Genomic DNA, 22,012 nt, shown 5'->3' with positions numbered 1-22,012 from the left:
TGTCTTACTTTTATAAATACAATTTTATGGGAACTCAGCCATGCACATTCTTTTACATACTATCCATGGCTGCTTTGAAATACATTGACAGATCTGAGTAATTGTGGCAAAGCCCACATGGCCCTAAAGGCTAAAATATTTACTGTCTGGCCCTTTAAGAAAATGCCAACTGGGATAAATGATCATTACTTTCATTTACTGAGGTATTAACATTTACCAGACAATACTCTAAATAATTTTCATTCGATACATATGTTATGGTACTCCATCCCAATTGGCAAACATGAAGTGTTGCTATTGTCCCATTTACAGAGGCACAGATGTGACACTGTCACTGACACCCATAGCTTCAGTTACCACCTCCATGCCAGGGACTCATCAAAGTTGACTTCTAAGCCAGACCTCTCATTTGAGCTTCAGACAGGCGTATCTCTAACACCCAGTCTCAGAGATGGCCCAAAAGTCAATATGCCCCAAACCAGGCTCCTGTTTGTCCCCTGAAACCACATCATCTTTCAGTGTTCCATTTTTCTTAGCGAATATTGCCAACCAGAAGCGCAAGCCAGAATTGAAGGACCCCTCCTTGGCACTTGTCTCTCCCTGTTCCTTCTCTTGTCCATTCTGTCTAAAGATTGCTGAAATCTGGCTGCTTCTCTTCATCTGGATCACCTGCCACCTGCCAAGTCCACCTTATTAATAGGACCATCATTTATGAGGGTTCTGTAATAGCTTTCTCATAAATCCATTTCCCTCCACCCAGACCCTTCTCCAATCTTCAAACTGCAGCCAGAGTGCACCTTCAATCCTTTCAGCCTCCACCCTCACTCCCCACCTAACCTACCCTTTCTTGTTCTTAGGATTCCCATCCATTTTTTCATTATGCTTTTATGTTGTTTCATTGTTTTTGAATTACTCTACAGATAACTGATAGGAAGGCGAAACAATTGTTGTCAATACACATGAAATAAATTCTGAAAGTCAGGGTTCAGTTAATTTAGCTTCCCAGTTGTGGGCGAAACCAGTTTTATGTCCATTGCAAATTCATGTCACCGTTTCTGACCCGGAAATGTGTCTGTTCCTCCAACAAGGTTTAACATCTGCCTGGTAACTTCATTATAGGAGTTAATACAAGACTATAGACTATAATACAAGTTCATTTTATATGTATATGACAGTCATACTTTTACCTTTATCAGGGAAATTATCCTTTAACTCTCTTTATAAGGCACTACACCTGGTTGGCTCTCTGCCAATGCTCCCAGTCTCACCCTGGCCAAGCACCCTCTGCTTGTCTCCACTCCAGCCCGGACTCTCTTTTGTCTCCTGTAAGCACCACATTCCTTCCCTTCTCAGAGATGTCCTTTCCGGGAATTCACTTTCATCCCAGATGTTTGTCATCCCTTGTAGTGAATATTTTTTATCCTCCAGGTCTCTAGTGAAGGATCCCTAGCTGGAAAGCCTTTCCAGACGTTTCGGAGCGGGATACATTCCATTTTTGGAGGCTGGTAAAACACAGGTAGCACGCGTTATTTTTGCAGTTTTACAATTGTAGGATTAGTTGATGCTTTTTAACACAGGTAACATTTTTCTATATGGCTAAAGGCAATGTGTGATAATGGGATGGAGGTGTGCCCACATTGCATCCTCAGCACCTAGCTCAGTGTCACCAGTGTCTTCGCCTTTGCAGATGTTACATACACAATAAATACTTTAGACAGATTTTTGGCCGTAAGTACTTACTGCTCAGGAGAGAGGTGGACTGAAAAAAACATATATTTGAGAGCCATCACCATATAGGGTCAGCCATGAAAATGCACAGGAAACACCACCATTGGGCTGAACAAAATGAAGGCTATTAGGAACCTTGTTCAGGTGGAATAATTGGACAGGAGTCAAACTTCAGCCACTTGAAGTGGGAAGAAATAGAAGCTGTTAATACAGATGACACCTGGACAAAGTTTGACTCTGAAGAGATGAGAGGTGTAAGTGGCACTGTGGTAATTCTTTAATAACCTCATTCTTGTATTATATATGGTTTCTTGACTGAAAAGCAAGGATTTACAAGTAACATTTAAAATAGCAAGAAAATTGGAGCTGTATAGTATCTACCTTTAAAACAATAACAGGCCTTTAATGCATGTCTGGTGTAGTCAGTTAAACCAAGCTTTTGAATGCAAATAAATTGTTAATTCTTCAACTGAGGGTTTCTTATTTTTAGGCATGGGGACAAGGTTGGAAAATGGCAGCCCTAGAGTTTACTTAGTCTGTAGTGTTTTTGGTTTTTTTTTTATTTGATTTTAAATTTCCTCAAATAGACTGGTTTCCAGGGACCTGTGACCTGCCCGGGCTGTATGGTCTTCGAAGCTTTGGACTCCACCCCAAGCATAAGAGGTTTTTCTGTGCCTTTTATGAAAGGAAGGGAGGAAGGGAGAAAGGAATGTTTTCTGAGTTGATAAGATTAGAACTATATAGTCTTTAAGTCTGTATGAAATAATTTTAAAACCAGACCAGATTTAACCGCTCTTACCCAGAATAAATGGCCCTCCCCCTTTCCAAGAACAAATCAGCCCAAGTCACCACTTCCTATTAATTTTAAAGCCCAGAAAAGCTCCTAACTTAGGCTGACGTTGCCCTGAGAGAGCGCAGAGGAGGCAGTAGCTCCCTTTTCCCTTTCAAAGGTCGCTTTATCAGCTCTCTTTCTAAATATTGCTTTCACGGGCTTACATCAGAAAACGGTCATTTCGATTGGGAGCTCTTGACAGTCTGTTTTGCCTGAAAACCCTGAATGGGTGGGTGGATCTAAGTAGCATTGAGGTCTCTGGGCAGAGGGTGCTCTTAGGAGATGTGAGCCTGGTAGCCCTGCAACATCCCGCAACAAATCCGACTCGAGTGCGTGGCGCAAAGAAATCGAAAACCCAGATTCACGTCTTTCCTCATCAGTTTGCGCGTGGGGGTCGGTGGCAGATGAGAGCCAGTGCACAACTGCCAATCCTGGGCTACAAACTCGGGGGTTGAAACTGCCCTTAGTCGGTGCGTCCAAGGAAAGTCTCCCCTAATGTAAATTAATTTCCCGGAGGTTGCCTTCGCCTTGGCCGAGGGGCGTTTCCGGGCCATTTACCCAGGGTTGTTTGGTAAATAAGGATGCTCCCGAAGTACCTGCGTTTGGAAAGGCGCTCGCTTGCGGCGCGCACTCTCGCGCCCCAGCCCGGGACCAGGTGGCGGGGACGAGGGCTTTGGTTTTACCCATTGAAGAGAGAGAAGGACCAGACTGGTGGAGGCTCCTCCTCCAGGGATGCTGGAGGGACTGCGTCGTTCCCTGCGCCTAGCCCTGGCGCCGGGCCCCCGGCGGTGGCAGCCCGCGCCGCGCAGTCAGTGCGCCGGGGCTTGGCCGCGCCGCCCGCTCTCGCGTCCAGCCGCGCTCTGCGTGCCGCCGCCGCTCTCCGCAGCCCCGCGCTCCGGGAGCCTTCCCATGGCCAGCCCGACCCGCGCCGCTGCGGCCCTCGCCCGCCAGGTACCCGAACCCGGGCGTTTGTGGAAGGGGGGCGGATTGGACCCCGGGTCTCCGAAGCCAGCCGGCCTGGTCGGGCGCATTGCTGGCGTTTTCTGCACCATCCTGCTTTGCCGCACTTCACCTCTCCGTCTCCACCCAGGCGTTTCCTCTCTCCCCAACCCTAACAGAAATCTAGACCTCCCGCCAGCGAACTCCTCTTTGGAGAGGTCCCTGCCGGCCAGGTCTAGCGCCCAGGCGGTGACCCGCTCCGGAGCGCGGCGCGGACAGCCACCGGGAACGTGAGGGTCGCCATAGAAGCCGCTTTGGGGGAGGAGGGGGAAGCGGAATTTCTGGGCTGCCGGAACTGACAGCCACATCCTGCGTGCTTTCGCCACCCCAAAATATTTTGACCGCAGGCTTCTGCCTCCCTGGATTCCCCCATTTCCCCCCCTCTCGCACGTAGCTATTTAGCAGATCAGGCTTTTTTATTTTTTTTTTTAAGGTCTGCACCTTTTCCCAATTCGTCCCACTTCCATTGTGTCCTTAAGTATCTTTTAAATTACTCCGTAATTCCCTGAGGTTTTGTCCTTAACCTGTGAGGTTTGGTGTCGATGCGCCTGCATTGCAGGACCCTGCCCTTGGAGAAAATGGTTCATTCTCGTCCTCATCCCTTTCCAGTCTTGCTATTGTGCACCAGTGATTGACAAGACCACGAGGCTGAGCGCGCTCAGGAGATTTCTCTATAAATGGCTTAAAACCCTAGTCTAGACTATTCTACTCGGATATACGGGGGACAATTACCTTCTTGTTCTTTGCTGGTGAACCCTGGCTCTGTAGGGCAACCCTGGAATTTAACCAGTCTGCCCTAAGCCAGCGGTGGAGGACGAAAACAGCTGCGTGGTCTGGAAGGGTAGAAAGTGAAGGACAACACTCCCAGGACGCTCTCCTTTGGGGCTGGTGCCTGGGCTCGTGACTCTCCTGTTCCTGTTTGCTTGGGTACCTGAGCCGAGCCCCCGGCATGATGGTGAGTGATACTGATTACCCCAGGCCGCAGTAACCCACCTGGTTTTACTTAATGAATTTAATTCTTCTTTAAGGACTGCAATAACGGATGCTCCCCAGAATGTACCGGAGAAGCGGGATCAAAGGAGGTGGTGGGGACTTTCAAGGTGAGTTATTTGCCAGAGGTTAAGTGAAATAGCAGTCAACTGAATAAATCCATTTCTTGTTGAGATTTGGGCGGTTTTCACCGTGTGGGTTATACAGTAATTTGGATATGCTGCCATACATTTTAAATTCCATTCTTGAGGGGGGGGGGCGGGTGGGAGTGGCAGGGAATCATTTGGGGAGCAGTAATGTCTTTACATATAAAACTACCTGGAAGTTAATTGTTTAATTCATTTCATGAATCATAATTTTTTCTTGGAAATAATTAATTTGTAAATATTCACCTAGAGGTTTATCTGATTGTATAAATAAGTATAACCTTTCACTAGTGGAAGAAGTTACACTTACAGTTTTTCTCTTTAAAGCAACACCTAACATTTTACAGTCAATGTGTTGTGTTTCCTTACTTTCTCTCTGAATTATGGGGTTTATATATTAGATCTCATAACTTCCCAGGCAACTAATGAGGAGTAAATGAGAAAGAATTTTGTAAAAGCACTTTGAAAATCATAAAAATGCAAATATAAGGTGTATTATTATTTTCTCTATGAATCATTATCTCCTCCCCACCCCACTGCTTCCCACCAGCCATGGAGGGTTTTGCTTCTCTTTATGTCTCGCTCTACTCTCCTATTTCAGTCACTGTCAATTGTCATCCATAGCACAGAGTGTCCTAATGATCTCACGTCCTGGCAGGGTTCAGAGAGGGAGTGGAAACTTGACTCATCAATTTCCCACACACCCAGCTCTTACTATGTGGTAGACATTGGAAATCTGAAGATAATTTCAAGATAAGGTCTCTGCTCTCAGGATTAAAAAAATAAATAAATTAGAATATAGTAATTTCCTTACTAGAATAAGTTTTTGAATTTTATTTGCCCATAATATTCCTGGGTCCTTTAAAGATAATATCCTCTATATAGCCTTGTAGCTGATCTAATCTGCTCACCTAGTCTATGAAGACTAAATTCTGATATGTTCTGGGGACTTAGATATTGAGATATGGATTCTAGAAAGAATGAGATAAAGTGGACTATTTGATAAACTCTCAGGGTTATTTTATATACAATAGGTATATTCCTCAAAGGGTATATAGACAAATGTGATTTTTTCCCCAAAAGGTCTTTGTATTTTTAAACATAGGGAATTTTTACAAAGTTAAAATTAATTCATAATGTTGGGGCGGCACAGTCAGATGAGCGTCCAACTCTTGGTTTCACCTCTGGGTCATGATCTCAAGGTTGGGGGGGCGCGGATTGAGCCCTGCTTCGGGCTAGAGCTCAGTGAGGTGTCTGCTGGAGTTTCTTCCTCCCTCTTCCTCTGCCCCTCCCCGTGCGCGCTCTCTCTCTCTCAAATAAATAAATCTTTCAAAAAATTAATTCATAGTATAAATAATCTGTTGAATTTAGATTTCTGTATATTAGGTTTGAGTTAAAGGGGGGTGTACTGACATTCTACACTTGTATTTACATATAAAAACATGTAATGGTGGTTGTATTCACAGTGCATATGTAATGAGGCAAATGAAAAATGAAATTGATAATTTGGGGGAAATGATGGGTTTTATAGGACCATTTTTGCTTTTGACAAAAAGCAAAGTTTTTTTTCTTTATTTACTCCATTTGTATTTTTAAATTGCCTCTTGAGTTTCTCATGGGTAGTTTTCATATTGCATCCTCTCCCCCATTTTGATGCAGTCATTTTAAAGTGAGGATGCAGTTTCCCAACAAGGCCCAAAAATGAGATGCCTTATTACTGGGGAACCGTACAGAATCTTTCTATGGACTCGAGAGCCTTCCTTGTTTCAAAGAGATTAGCTGTCTGTTTCTTCCACTTTCCCCCGCTTTATAGATCTCCACAGAATGTGACACTCCAAATCTGTAATTCTCTTCTTCATACCTTTCTATTAGATTTGATTTTTTAAAAATTTATTTATTTACTTGAGAGCGAGCAAGGGAGCTGGATGAGGGGCAGAATGAACTGGGAGAGAGAATCCACAAGCAGACCCCCCCCCCGCCCCATGCAGGGCTCAATCCTAGGACCCTGATATCATGACCTGAGTCAAAACCAAGAGTTGGCCGCTCAACCTACGGAGCCACCCAGGCACCCCTCTATTAGATTTTAAAAGAACATCTCTAAAAGATAATGAACATAGCACCTAAGGATTTTCAAATAGAGTAAGAAAAATGCACTTATTGTAGAACAAAGTTATGCATTTTCTGATACACTTGTAATGCAGAGATAGCTTTTAAACATTTAAGTATTATGTCCAATGCAGAGAAGTAGGATGCGATGTCAAGTGGTAAACAAGAGACGGGGCCTGAATGCTGGCGGATACAGCCCTCAGGTGCAACCAGGTTGCATTAGCCTGCTCCGGGCTTCCCCGTTTCAGAGCAGATGGTTACCCAAGCATGAATTTTGAGTTAGGAAGTTGTTGTTTTTAATATGCTTTGTTTTTGTCAATATTTCTTGTCATTTCACAATCCAGTCATTGTGGCCTTCCAAATTCTTCCACAAGCATGAAACATCCCGACTTTGAAGTCATCAGAGAACGTGGAACATCGGAAGGAGACAGCTTAATTATGCAGGAGAAAGTATCATTTTACAAATACTGTTATTTTTATCCATCTTTGGAAAGGAAATGGTTTCTAAACAGTGATAAAAACTGTTTGCAAAATTTGTTTCTTTTATGCCAAAGATTTTTTTCCCCTTAGGACTAGATTTCACATCTACTCAAAACCAGTCACAAACCTTCAGCTGATATTGGTTACTTTTGAGTTTCATTTGTTGTACTAATTGCTTTGATTTAGTAGTCTTAGGTAATTTCTCTTGGAGCTCAGGTTAAAAGCTGTTAGTTTTAGTATCCAGATTTGCAGAATTTTTTTTTTTTTTTGAGAGAGACAGAGTGCATGCACGTTGGGGGTGGGAGTTGCCAGGTGGGCAGAGAGAGAGGGGGAGAGAAAATCTTAAGCAGGCTCCACACTCAGCATGGAGCCCGGGCTCCATCTCACGATCCCGAAATCATGACCTGAGATGAAATCAAGAGTCAGACATTTAACCAAGTCACCCAGGAGCCCCAGAAATTGTTTTAAATGAAGGAAATTAGACTTCTTGATCAAATTCTGAAGGCACTCGATTGTGTATTTGAAAACTGCATGTAGGGCAGTCCTTATTTACAAATTAGAAAGAGGGTTGCTATCCCTGTCATTAATAAATCACATTTTACAAAAGGATGTAGTGGTTTACTAAAATAGAATACCTGTTAATTTAATCATTTGTATTCAGTTCCAGAAACTTAACTAGTAGTACCAAGTTATAATTACAAGAGCACTAAGTCCAGCATAAAAACACCTTGTTCTATATCTTTGCCATTAACTAACTTGATCTCACAGGAGTGGATCACTGTGGGTGGTCCTGGAGATATTTTAAGGAGAGAGTAGAAAAGTAAAAATTATATACTGGGCCATGATCATTCTTAAAATTAGTTAAGGATTTGTAGTAACAAAACGGTCTTTTATGAACTACAACAAGTACACATGATTTTTATAAAAACTACAGTTTTTATAAAATTTTTAATTTATAAAATAATTTTAATTAAAATTTTTATTGATTATGAAGATCAATCCATGTTTAGTGAAATTTAGAACAGAATTATTAGCCCATATTTGATGTGTATCACAGTTACTGTGCTAAATCAGAGTTCAGCATAATCCAAAGAAATGACTCCCTTTTCCAATTGTTCAAATTAATTAAAAGATTTTATAGAGCCAAACCAAACATTTTGGGGGCTGGGATGTCTGAATAGAGATGTTGTACGAGCAACTGCTAGGCAGTTTGAAAAACTGAGGATACCACCAGACTGCTGGGCCAGATGGGGTGCTACAGTTTCCACACCTCCTCCTCCAGGAAGAAAGGAGTTGGGATAAACTGGTTGCACCATGTGTCCCGTGTTACAGGCGGAGGAAATGATGGGGAAGAAGAAAGCGGTGAGGATGGGAAGGCATCTGTAGCCACGTTTTAGTCCTTCCATGTTAGACAGAGGCATGTAGACAATGCTTAAGAGCTGGTCAGTGTTCAGGCACTGGGTCACTGTGTACCCCCAATGCAGCCCACCCATGTTCCTTGTTGACGGATTCTGTTTGCAGTTCTCTGACCTGCCCTGCTAGCCTCCTTTGCAGTTAGATAGATCAGTGTGACACCCTTCTGACCAATAAGGCATACGGAAATTCCTGGGAAAATGTTGCTCTTGAAATCAGAGGGAACAGACTTCTCTGCTGTTATCCTCCTCTCCTATCTTTAGACCTTGATGACCTCATTAAAGCTGAAGCTACAGCTGTAGTGTGCTTTCTTTTGACCCTGAGGAGAAGGCTAAGAAAATCACAGGGCCTTGAGATTATGGGCTATGCCAGGCCTGGTTTCTCCAGAGTTAACGTGAGAAAACAACTCCTACTTGTGTGTTTGACTTACTTGCAGCTGAATGCATTGCTAGGTGATAAGTAAAAGGTTAGTGCAGGACGTTAGTGAGAGGTAGAATTGAAAAAAAGACGTTAGGGCCATACTTGGGGTACTTGACTTTACAGCTAAAATATTTGGACTTATCTATAGCCATTTAGCTATTCGTGGACATTGAACATTATGATCAAGCATGTGATTATGTTCAGAGAGATGATAGGGAAGAGATACAGGATGGTTGCTACTGAGGGGGTAGTAGAAATTGAGGAATCAGACTTATTACAGAGATTTGTGAAAGTACGGGTGTCTCGGTTATTGATAGGGGAAACTGAGGGCTGGGAGAATGTTGTTAAGAATGGTAAGTTATCTTTGAAGTAATGAAGATGTAAAGCAAATAAAGGAAAACATGCACAATGAATTTGTTAATGGAGGTCATGTCTGGGAAGTGGGAGTGTGGTGGTCAGGGGACTAGTTGGGACTGTTATTGATCTATTTATTTTTTGAAAGTTGGGAATTTTATACTTTTCATTTTTCTTCCCTTTACAGTAGAATTTTAAAATAAACATGCATTCCTCTTAGATGAATTAAGGAGTAAGAAGTAAAGAAGTAGAATGTAGTATGATATGAGAAGTAGGGATCAAGTTTTAAAGGAAATATATTCTCTATTTTAGATACGTTCAGTTTGAGGTAACCAAGGTCCTTTGATTATGGAATAATGTATGGCTTTTGATAAGAATTCACAAATGAGACTTGAATCTCTTAAGTGGTTCTCAGCCCTTCTAGTGCCTTGGAATCTCCTGGAGAGCCTTCAGTGAAAGTTGATGTGAAGTCCCACACCTGAGTTTCTTTTTTTTTTTTTTTTTCCTGAGTTTTTGTGCATCTTGGGTACAGCATGGACAGTGGTATTTCCTAAAAAAACAAAAACACTTCCCAGGTGAACCAATTTGGCAGCCAGTGTTGGAAACCATTGTTCTTCTGGTTGCTGAAATCTTCAAGGGAGATAGTGGGTATTGTTCTGAGCCTTGAGTGCCCGGTTAGAATCACTTGGGTAACTTTGAACAACCAACCAACCACTCCCCTGCCCTATTCCCTCTGAGATTCTGGTTCAGTTCTGGAATGGAGTGTGATTTAGTGTTTTTAAAAAGCTTCATAGTTAAATCCAGTTCATAGCCAGAGCTGAGGATCCCTGATGCAAAAGAGGAAATGTAGAGGCTCAAGGAAAAAGCTCAGTGTTACCCAGATTCGTGTATATTACCTCCGTCAAACCATCTTCTGCCCCCTTCCTGCTTTGCTCCTTCATACTTTTAAAAAATTAAGAAATTAAAGCATAGTGGCCATGTCTCTACTATTATCCCTGATGGCTACTTCAAATTGCCTGGAGTAAAGGGGTAAGCTGGGGTTATTGTAATTGCTAGCAGCCCGGGAAATAAGGGAGATGGGGTACGGTCTTTTTTTTTTTTTTTTTAACAGATTCATTTACGAAAGAGAGAAAGTGTGTACGAGTTGGGGGGGGGGGGGAGGGAGACGGAGAGAGAGAATCCTCAAGCAGACTCCCAATGTGGGGGTTGATTGTAGGGCCTGAGATTATGACCTGAGCCAAAATCCAGAGTCAAACACTCGACTGAGCCACCCAGGAGCCCCAGACGGTGCACGCTCTTAATTGCACAGAGCTAGAACCCACGGAGAATTGGTATGTTGGTCAGTGTAGTGTGAAGTAACTTGTTCTCTTGGTCCATCACTTTCCCCTGTCCAGCAGCCACAGTGCCTCTGTGACCTCTTATGCCATTCCATTTCCCCCACGTTTCCTGAATTCCTGCCACACTGAGCCTTTCCAGTTCCTTGAACATGCCAAGTCTATTCCCATCCCAGGCGCTGGGCCCTTGCTTCCTCTGACTCAAATACTTTGCCTCTAGATAGCTACACGGACTGCCATCTGCCTTCATTCAAGTCTCTGCTGGAGGGACGCCTCATCAGGGAGGGCATTCCCACCCTTTCCACCAAAAATAAGCTTTTTATTCCCCACTCCATCCTTTTAAGCAGCTTTCATTTTCTTTATAGAACTAATCACCTCCCGACCTCTCTTTATCCACTTATTTCTTTGTACTGTTTTCTCTGCACTAAGAGAACAGGACTTGTTTTATTCCCTGAGATTCTTTTGGGCCTATAGCAATAGATACACAGTAGCTCAACAGATCGAGGTTGACTGAGTAATACTTGCTCGCAGTGGCTGCTTCCCGTCCACGGCTGACCGTGAGCTTGCCTGAGAAGGAGGGGCTGGGCCAGAAGAGGTCTTTGTGTCTCTTGTGCTTGCTTTCTGCAGTGTCTGGGCCATTGTGTTGGTCCAGTCAGTGTTCACTGAGTGAATTAAAAGGCAGAAGGCTAAGAATAATAAAGCAGATAAGGAAGAAAGAACAAGGGAAGGAAAAAAAAATTACCCTACAGTTGTTTGATATGAGGCCATAGTTTCGTTTTTAAATATATATGTAGGTTGTTATTGATATAAAGTATCCATAGCCTGTTGGTTTCACGGCAGGTGGTTATTGATTGGAGAGCTTAGAAATCCTGAAAGTTACAAGGATCATGTGTAGTTGATTTCTTGTTGATTAGCTCATGGGAGCATTGGTTTGCTAATGATACAAATAATAGGGAAGGTGATTTTTATTTCACTTTTGAAGAACCATGCAAAGTGTTGGTTCTGTCGTTGGGGGGAAAGGCTAGGGTCTGTTGCCTTTGCGATATTGAAGATATACCCCCTATTCGGCAAGTAGAAAAAATGCACGTCTTCTACTCACCCTCTCACTTCTCCATTTTTACCTACTCTCATCTTTCTGTTTGGGGTCTTACTACCCTCCCCTGCTACTGAGAAACTTTTATTAGTAGTTTTAGTAGGTAAAAATTTGCATTGTTTGTTAGTATATTGATAGGCTTACAGGTTTTTCTTAGCCCAGGACTAAGAAAAGCCATTGAAAAAAGCTAACTAAAGCCGAGTCCCAAGTGCTTCATTGGGCAAGAACACTGTGAAACCACTCATGTAATGAAAAGTTTGTTAGAATTTTACTCACTTTAAATCCTGGCCATCTTCTGCGGATGAGTGTGTCATCCATCAGGGAGAACACCTGAAATTAGCTGAATGTTATTTTCAGTATTTAAGATACTTGTACTGTATTGTGTGTGTGAGGCACTGTGCTAGGGTCGGAGGTTTAACTGGAGTATCTTCTCCGTTCTTGTCTAAACAGTCTAGAGGGACTGGCAAACTTTTTAATGGGTCAGATAGTAAATAGTTTAGGCTTGAGGGCCGGAAGGTTTCTGTCATTATTAGTGGACTGTGCCATCATTAAAGCTAAAAGAACAGTGTGACTGTGTTCCAGTAAAACTTTATTTATAAAACAGGCCAGAAGGCTGCATTTAGCCTGCAGGTGAAATTTGTCCCACATCCTACTTGGGGTTTGAGATCTAGAGGATAAAGGGAGAGAAATGGGATTCTTGGAACAAAATAATTGAGCTGGAGTGTATCCCTTTAAATTATTTTTTTTGCACTGAGTAAAGGTTTTTAACTTAATCTACTTACTTGGATTAAGTAGTGGTAGAAGAAAGTCCAATTGCCCCCAAAGTTGGCATTTTATTGGCATATTCCAAAGTAGCATTACTAAACCTGAAAATTACAGTAATATGTTGTCTTTAGTGCCTTAGGCTTCCCTGTAATGTGGGCTTTCTTGTTTTAGAATACATTCAGCTGAATATTATTCTAAAAATAAAACTGATTATCATTCATAATATAGCAGATGACTAAGGTGTGTATAAGGCAGTGAATTAATCAGAAGCAATTGATTTTTTAAGAGTGTGTGCACGAGGCAGGGAGGGGCAGAGGAAAAGGGAGAGAGAATCTTAAGCAGGCTCCATGCCCGGTGGGGAGCTGACACGGCGCTGGATCTCATGACCCCGAGATCATGACCTGAGCTGAAATCGAGTCAGATGTTTAACCGACTAAGCCACCCAGGTGCCCCTGGATCATTTTAAATATAAGGATAAGAGCTGATGATCTAAAGGGGACTCCTGTACTTGATTTTGGGGGGTAATGAGTACTTTTGTGGAGTTTGACCTTCCTTACAACCTGTTAACAAGTCGAACCTGCCCCTGGTTAATACCGTCTTTTAACTGATCAGAAAGCTACTTCCTCTGTGGTTTTGTCGGCCGTCTACAGCTGTTGTGAAGTTAGTGATGGCACTGTGATTGGCTTTGTGGGGAGTTGGTGTAATGCTGCTGTGTGAAGTTGTTTCCCGTTACTCTTATTTATCTTTCTTTCAATAAGAGGTCCTTTGTCACTGTTTCCTCAACACAGAATAGAGGATTTATATCTTGGTGTTCATTCTCTACTTCTCTGTTTTCAAAGAGGAAAACATTTGTTTCATTCTGCTCCTTTCTTCTATAATGCACCCAGGGGGTTTTGAAGGCTTGTGCCAGGAATTCTTTGAGGGAGCTAGTGTACAGCCATCACAAGAGATTCAGTTCTTAATGACTTTAATTTTAGTTTAACAAATCATTATGAGTGTTGCTGTCATTGTTCTAGAAGACACTCCTTACCTCATTCCTGAGTGCTCAATAGGAGTCCTGTGGTGAGGGCGGAGAAGGTTCTCTTTTTTTTCCATTGTTTTCCCTCTTCTGCTCTTTTGTCCCTGTTTCTAAATATCACTGAATTTGGTTCTGGTCTTTATTAGTGCAGAGATTTCAAACACCAAGCCAGATTCCGAATGCCAACATGATTTGTTTGGCTCACATAGTGTTGTTAAATTTCTGAGTTAGTTGCCAGCATTTAAAAGTCAAATGATTTCACTTTTTCTTGGCCAGTGACCTAAATTTTGTCTTTTCACCCGCTGTATCATCTAGCCAGTGGATGTTCAGTAACTTTTTTTCATGGTGCCGTTTTTTTCTTCCCCAGGCGAAAGATCTAATAATCACACCAGCCACCATTTTAAAGGAAAAACCAGACCCAAGCACTCTGGTTTTCGGAACCGTTTTCACAGATCACATGTTGACGGTAGAGTGGTCCTCAGAGTTTGGATGGGAGAAACCGCGTATCAGGCCTCTTCAAAACCTGTCGCTGCACCCTGGCTCATCAGCTCTCCACTACGCCGTGGAGGTAAGTACACAGGAATCAATGATGGTGACGTACCAGACCTTCACTGTGGGTGGTCGCTCTTGCCGCTAAAACAGCTTTTGGGCGGTATGGGCTTTATCACCTTGACTCAAGTCAAAAGCTTCTCTAAAACTTTTCCCATACGCAGTTGGATTGAAGGTAAGTCTTAAAAACTAATCTTTCAGATAATCTTGAACTTTCCATAATGTCAATAAAAAAACCATTTGCAGCAAATGCAAGGACAGTGGATAAGGAAATATGCAATCGAAAATCCAGGACTGTTAATATTTTACTGAGTCACTTCTCAGATCTTCTAACGACTGAGAAGGTGTCACTGAATACAGTATTACAGTTAGATTTTAGTGTTTACTGCATGTTTTTATGACCAGCATTAACGTGTAGGTATATGTGTTCAGAGACGTGTAATTAAATGTCATCCTTCAGGCATGAGTGGAATAATTATAAGCATAAAATATTAAGTATGTCGAGAATGCTTTCCCTAGTCCTTGTCACCGAGAGCCACAATACACTCCTCATTCCCTTGACCTGCATTTTATTTTACTCATTTGTCATGTGTTGGGTATCTTTCCCAGAATATTGGGGTATTGGACATAAGCAGGAGCCTACCTGTTGAGGGAGTAAAAGTAGTAGGTATTCGTAACAATAATGACAAAATTCCTTGTGTTTATTAAACTCCGGCAGGGTGCTCTGCGCCTTATATGGGTCATCTCATTTAATATCTTAAGTGAGAACACATAGTTAAGCCTTCAGGTTCTGTAGGCAGACTTCCTGGCTCAGGTTTGCTGTTGCTCCATGGGGAGCTTTATGACTTGGGAAGCTCATTTCAAATCACTTTGTGCTTCCAATTTCTTGACTTATAAAATGAGGCAGTGATAGTCCTTCTTTCATAGCGCTGTTATAAGGATAAGGTAAGGTAATTTGTGTAAGCATATAAGCATATACACCCATGCCTGGTGCCTAATGAGAGCCCAGTTGTTCGCTGTTATTGTTAACCCTTAAAGTGGCATTATCTGTTGTAGAAGCAGGTTCAGAAAAGAGAAGTTTCTCAGCCAAGATGACACAGTATTTTTTTCTTTTTTTAGATTTTTATTTATTTGAGATAGAGTGAGCGAGAGCGAGAGCAAAAGCAGGGGCAGCCGCAGGCAGAGGGAGAAGCAGCTCCCCGCTGAGCAGAGAGCCTGACGTGGGGATCGATCCCAGGACCCCGGGATCGTGACCTGAGCTGAAAGCAGACGTTTAACTGACTGAGCCACCCAGGCACCCCAAGATTACACAGTATTAAGGGAGGAGACAGGGTTCAAATGCTGAGTTCCTACTCCCTGTGATTTCACTCCTAAACATATACACTAAAATTACAAAGAGGCCTGTCCAATTCACATGTTCAGAATTATAAATTTGAATAATTTGGAAACCTATGCAATGCCCACATGTATTCACTGGCTGTGGAGTCTTCAGTTTCCATTCCAGCTTTGTGTCTTCACTGTATCCACTTGGATCAGTTCTTTGATTATTCGCTCCAAGCCTCAGTTTCTTCAACTATAAAACAAGAGTGGTAGCCACCCTTGCCTGTGTCATAGGGTATAATAAAGAGCAAATGAAATACAGGAAGTGCCTAACAATTTGAAAGAAGGAATATGGCAAACCTTAGAGCAGTGGTCTCAAGCTTAGCACATGTCCTACCCTCAGAGTTTCTGATTTCCACCAAATTCCCGGGCCATGTTAATGCCACTGCTGCATAGAACCACACTTTGAGAACTGGTGGCCTATGGGAAGTACTTGAGAAAGGATTAATGTGACTTGAAAGCTAAAAACAGTTTTGATGGCCACTGGCTTTTGAAAACTTGTTGGAAATCTAATTAGAGGAGTTAGAATGCTAGTTTGCTTTGTTTTGCCAGTTTAGATTTTTGTGACCAGGGTAGTTTAAAGATTTTTTTAAATTACTATCCTTTCTTAAATAAAATTGAAAATTTTTCTATATTGGGGCACCCGGGTAGCTCAGTTGGTTAAGTATCTGCCTTCGGCTCAGGCCATGATCCTAGGGTCCTGGGTTCAAGCCCCGCGTCGGGCTCCCTGCTCAGCAAGGAGCCTGCTCCTCCCTCTGCCTCTGTCTGCCACTCTGCCTGCTTGTGCTCTCTCTCTCTCTATCAAATAAATAAAACCTTTAAAAAAAGAAAAAAAGGAAAACTTTTCTGTATTATTACTGTTCCATTTACAGTATAGATACAAGAAATGTTTAGCATGAAGTGGATTGTATATTACATCAGTTGTCAATTGCAGTGTAACAGATTAATGGCTTAAAACAACAACCATCATTTTGTTTTTATCTTCCATGATTCTGGGGGTTGACTATGATGGCGTAAGTGGTTCTGGCTTGGGGTCTCTCATGCAGTTTCTGTCAGATAGTGACTGGGGTTGGAGTCAACTCAAAGCCTTCCTGACTCCTGTCTGGTGCCTGCGGAGGGGGAGAGACTCAAAGGGGTGAGGGTAAAAAGCTAGGCTCTGCCAGCTTCCCTCTTTCTCCAAGTGGTCTCTCAAGTATGGTGGCTTCAGAGTAGTCAGACTTGGTACATGGTGCCTCGGGCTCTGAGCTGTGTGTCTCACGACACAGCCCAGATGGAAGCTCTAGTTCTTTTTCTGTCCTAACCCCCAAATCACACAGCATGACTTCTGTCATAACTGTTTTCTTGGCCGTGACAAAGGGCTGCTGCAGTTCAAAAAAAAGGAGCTACACTTTCTTGATGAGGAATGTCAAGGTTCCAGAAGAGCATGTAGGACTGAAAATATTGTGTGGCTGTTTTTGGAAATACAGTCTGTGATATATATCAGTGATAAATGGGAAGGTAGAGGAATGCATTTAGTTCGCTTTTTCAGATTGGGCTCATTTAGCAGGCAAAATGTTAGGACATTGTCATGGGGATTTAGGAAGGGCGATTGTCTTGTGCAGAGAAGCTGGATCCTGGAATTTTCTGAGGCATATTCATTCGATTTCCTTTTTACTTACTTGTGCAGTGGATGTCGAGTGCCTGCTTGGTTCCCTGGGGCTGTGCAGTGTGCTTAGGAAAGGATGACAAGCAAACTGACATGATCTTGCCCTCAATATATATATTTTTAATCTTTTAATCCCCACTAACAGGCAGATTCTTTATTACAAAACTTTTCTTCCCAAATATGTTTGAAACATTTGTGTTCCAGGCTTTTTCACAGGTATGACTGTTTCTCTTATACCAACCCATGCATGGACACTTCGTTATTGGACACCAGCCTGACTTTCCAGTTCAATAATAGTTGTAATTGTATTTTTTTAACTTCAAAGTGAATATATGAGCAGTCTTCTTAAATATCGTTTTCCATTCATCAGCCCTATTGATTTTAGAATGCATTTTATTTTGAGATCTGCAACTACATGTGTTTTTTTATTAATTATGGAAGTATTCTTTGTTTATTTTTTAAAGATTATATTTATTTATTTGATAGAGCACAAGAAGGGGGAGCAGCAGGCAGTGGGAGAGGGTGCAGCAGACTCCCCACTGAGCAGGGAGCCCGATGTGGGGCTCGATCCAGGACCCTGGGATCATGACCTGAGCTGAAGGCAGCTGCTTAACTGACTGAGCCACCCAGGCACCCCATGAAAGTATTTTTTAAATAGATACCTATGTGAAGATTTCAAATAGGGAAGTATGAACCATTGGTAGGGAACTTGGATAAAATATGAAACTTGATAATAGTTCATTTCCAGGTTGAAATAGTCAAAATGGAATTTGACAAAAAATGTGTAACATGTGTACTATTATTTAATGAATACTTACAAATGAGTGCTTTGCACCGCCTGTTGTTTGAGGTCGATATTATGTAAAATCTATTCATCCTGGACCAACGCAAAACATCTGTGGGGCCTGGGACAAAAGTGCAAACAGAGACCCAGTGGCTCATCCACTGTATCTCTTCCTTTCCTGGCTCCATCCTGTGCCACGAGGAGCCTCACACACACGTGTAGATGCCTACACCATGTGTAAACAGATAAGCCATGGCCGTCTGTTGGTCTCAGGCATGGGCACACCAGTGGTGCTCCCTCTTTTCAGTAGAATGAACCTGCGTAGAGTGATTCAGGCTCTGAAAATGGGATCAGGGCCATGTGGGCAGGACATTCCAGGGAAGCGGGTACTTGGAGCCTGGTCTAAAAAAGGAGCTTAGAGTCCAGATGACTGCTTGCCCCAAGGAAAGGTCACAGCTGGAGCAAGGCAGAGGTGAGAGGCTCTCCAAAGGGTGGGGCTCAGGGCAGAGGCCCCGGTTGCCTGGGTTCAAGAGTGGTAGGGACCACATTCATGTACTCTGTGACAACAGTATGCCGTTAGGTGAATATATTCAGTCTACTGTTGGTGGACATTTGGGCGGTGTTTTCTGTGAACATTCCTGTACATAGTATGCTGGCGTACCTGTTCATAAGTTTCTTTAAGCAGTTCTCGAAGTGTGGTTCACAGGCCCTTAGGCACCCTTTCAAGAGGTCGCCAAGGTTAAAATGCTTCACATTAATACCAAGACCGTGTGTTTCTTTTTCACTGTGTTGACATCTGCAGTAAGACTCCGACACCAGCTTCTGTTTAGCCATTATATTCTATACCGCCAAGTGTTCAAGTATAAAGAACATCAGCTTTACTGAAGAATGTTCTTGGTAAAGCGGCAGTAATTAATTTAATATTAAATTTTGACTCAAGTAAATGTCATTTTAATCCATGTGATGAAATAGCAACTTTGCCTAAAGCACCTCTACATCCTTAAATACTACTGCGGTAGTCTCGAGGAATCGTAATTGTGTGGTGTGTGTGTGTGTGTGTGTGTGTGTGTGTGTGTGTGTGGTGAGCTGAATCGGCTGTTTTTTTCACCTAGAACCATTTTACTTGAAAGAACGAAGTATAGTTATTCAGACTTGGGCATTTTGCAGGTGTTTTCTTGAAAATGAACAAAGTGACTCTGTGCAAAACAATGGACTATATTTGTTGCCAATGATAAAATTCAGCTTTCAAGTCAAAATTAGGATTTTGGAAAATTTGTATCCACTGCCACAAGTTTGAGCCTTTCCACTATTTAAGAGTTTGTTTTGTTTTGTTTTTTTGGTTTTTTTTTTAAAGATTTTATTTTATTTATTTGACAGAGATAGAGACAGCCAGCGAGAGAGGGAACACAAGCAGGGGGAGTGGGAGAGGAAGAAGCAGGCTCATAGCAGAGGAGCCTGATGTGGGGCTCGATCCCATAACGCCGGGATCATGCCCTGAGCCGAAGGCAGATGCTTAACCGCTGTGCCACCCAGGCGCCCCAAGAGTTTTTTGATGATGTTAATGGTACTATTAACAGATTTTTAAAAATACATTGTATGAAAAAGGTGTTAACCTTTGGAAGATCTGCATAAGTTGAACCAACATTTTCCACACAACCATTGCATGACATTACAAATTTATGCATGAGTTAAGATCCATTCAAAATGCCAGACAGACTGTGATGGCTTTTGAAGTGTCAGTTTGGCTAGTCTGAACTGCAGTCCCAGGATTTGATTTTTAGTCTCCTTCTAGTTAGAATACCGACAAGATATTCTCTTGTGAGTGATGGAGGACGGAGGGAGGCATGACCACTTTATTGCATGCACATAACCTTCTTCTAGGTATTCAGTCCAACACCCATCTAGGTGCTGTGGTGAAGGAATTCTGTAGATGTGACTGAAGTCCCTAATGAGCTGACTTCAAGTTAATCAAAGGGGAAATTATCCTGGGTGAGCCCGACCTTAGGACTTCTGTGAGCTAAGAGACTCCACACATAGCTAGACCTAGCTTGCTTTTCCTTTGTCTCTCCCTTTCTGATCACCACTGGTGGGAGAGCTGCCGCTCATACCTGAGCATCCCAGCCTGCTTGCCGTCTTCTCTCCCCGATGGCCTGTCTTACAGGTTTTGGCCTTGCTTAGCCAGCCACCACAATTGCAATGGCCAATTTCTTATAATAAATCTGGTAATAATATAGCTATCTCCTGTTCTGCTTCTTTAGTTGAACTCTGCTACACTGTTGGATTTTAATAAATTAACAAGAATATGAAAACTTCATTGATAGGGCTTCAAATTCCACATTGCAGCTCACCTTCAAGGAACTACCACTAGTCAACTTTTGAAGTGGTATCAGAGAAGAATAACCCCAGGTATCTGAAAAGGCTATCAAAAAATACTTCTCCATTTCTCAGCTGCGTATCTGTGTGAGGTTGGGATTTTCTTTGTGTACTTCAACCAAAACAGCACACCACAAGAGCAAAAGCCCGTATAAGAATCCAGTTGTCTTTGATGAAGCCACTCATTAAAGATTCAAAGTAATGAAAAATTGCCACACGCTGCAATAAGCTTTTTGGAAAACAGTCTTCATTAAAATATGTTAACATGTGTCATGGTTTATTGTTGTTAAATAAATTTAAGTGGCTCACTTCTAATTTCTGCTATGGTAATTATTGATAGAATAACTGCATATATAAAAGCTTTTGGGAGCCTTCATAATTTTTAAAAGTTTACACTTGATCTTAGCCAAAAGGCTGAGAAGCGATAATTTTTAAGAGTCTAAAGACATCCCAACGCAGAAGATTGGAGAAGTAGTGTGTAAGGATTTCCCGAGGAATAGTGCTGCTGGTCATCGGATGTATCTTGAATTTTACAAGAAAAGGGAAACGATTTTCTGTAGTGGTTTTACCAGTTTTTACACCCACCAGCCATGAATAAGCATTTTTATTCCAAAACCTGGCCAACTCCTAATATAGTCAGATTTTAAAATTTTAGCTACTTTAGTGTAATGGCATCTCATTACTGTGATACTAATTTCCACTACTCTAAGAGGTTGAACACCGTTTCATACGTCTGTTGGGCAGTTGAGTATCTTACTTAAAGTGCCTTTTCAGATCGTTTGCTCATTTTTCTATTGTGTTGCCTTTTGGTTTGTAGAAGTGCTTTATGTATTTTGAGTATTTTAAGTATCTTCTTTTATACTCTGTTCTTTTAGTCTCTAATTTTTTGATGACAAGAAATGTGTTTAAATTTTAAGCTGAATTTATCAATCTTTGCTTTATATTTGGTAGTTTCGGGTCTTGTTTAAAGATTCTTTTCCTACCCTGAGATTATAAAGGCGTCTTTCTATATTATTGATTTTGTCTTTCACATAGAAGTCTTTAATCCTCAAAGATGATTTTTGTATGAAATAGGGGTCTGATTTGTATTTTTCTCCCAGCGGATACCCTGTTGTCCAGCACCATTTAAAAGGACTGTTCTTTGGGGCACAGTATAGACAGCTAAGTGACCGACTCTTGGTTTCGGCTCAGGTGGGTGATCTCAGGGTCATGAGATCAAGGCCGACATCAGGCTCTGCACCTAGTGCAGAGTCTGCTTGGATTCTGTCTCCCTCTTGCTCTCCTCCTGCCCCCACATATATGTGCGCTCTTTCCCTCAAATAAAGGGAAATATGCCATGCCACCTCTACCACATTTGTATGGGTCTGCTTCCTGATCTCCATTTTCCATAGCATTATCTATCTGGATCTCTATTCTGTTCTGTTGTTTTACTTGGCTATCTGCACAAATGCCATACTATGTTAATTTCCAAATCATTGAGTCTTGGTATCTGCCTAGGACAAGTCCTATTTCTTTCGAGAGTGTTTTGCATGTTCTCGGCCATTTGCTTTTCCATATAACTCTTAAACTCAGTTTATCGAGTCAATCAACTTTTGTAATTTAG

The 22,012-nt window shown here is 42.1% G+C and overlaps 1 protein-coding gene across 5 annotated transcripts in view; it reads left to right on the top strand.

Moving 5' to 3' along the window:
• Positions 1 to 22,012, top strand: part of BCAT1 (branched chain amino acid transaminase 1) — a 99,825-nt gene that overhangs the window by 28,491 nt on the left and 49,322 nt on the right. The window contains exons 1-3 of one of the 5 annotated variants that reach the window (XM_034646546.1): positions 2,926 to 3,511; positions 4,588 to 4,659; positions 14,046 to 14,246. In XM_034646546.1, the coding sequence (XP_034502437.1) occupies positions 3,293 to 3,511; positions 4,588 to 4,659; positions 14,046 to 14,246 (492 nt within the window). In that variant the 5' untranslated portion in view covers positions 2,926 to 3,292. Of the gene's footprint in view, positions 1 to 2,925; positions 3,512 to 4,083; positions 4,515 to 4,587; positions 4,660 to 14,045; positions 14,247 to 22,012 lie in introns of those variants that run through there. The other 4 variants (XM_034646545.1, XM_011219783.3, XM_011219782.3 and 1 more) reach the window with 4 other exon arrangements.

Source organism: Ailuropoda melanoleuca, chromosome 16 (assembly GCF_002007445.2).
Source record: "Ailuropoda melanoleuca isolate Jingjing chromosome 16, ASM200744v2, whole genome shotgun sequence".
Taxonomy (NCBI): domain Eukaryota; kingdom Metazoa; phylum Chordata; class Mammalia; order Carnivora; family Ursidae; genus Ailuropoda; species Ailuropoda melanoleuca.
Note: the sequence above shows the minus strand (reverse complement) of the source record. Positions and strands in the feature narration are given on the sequence as shown.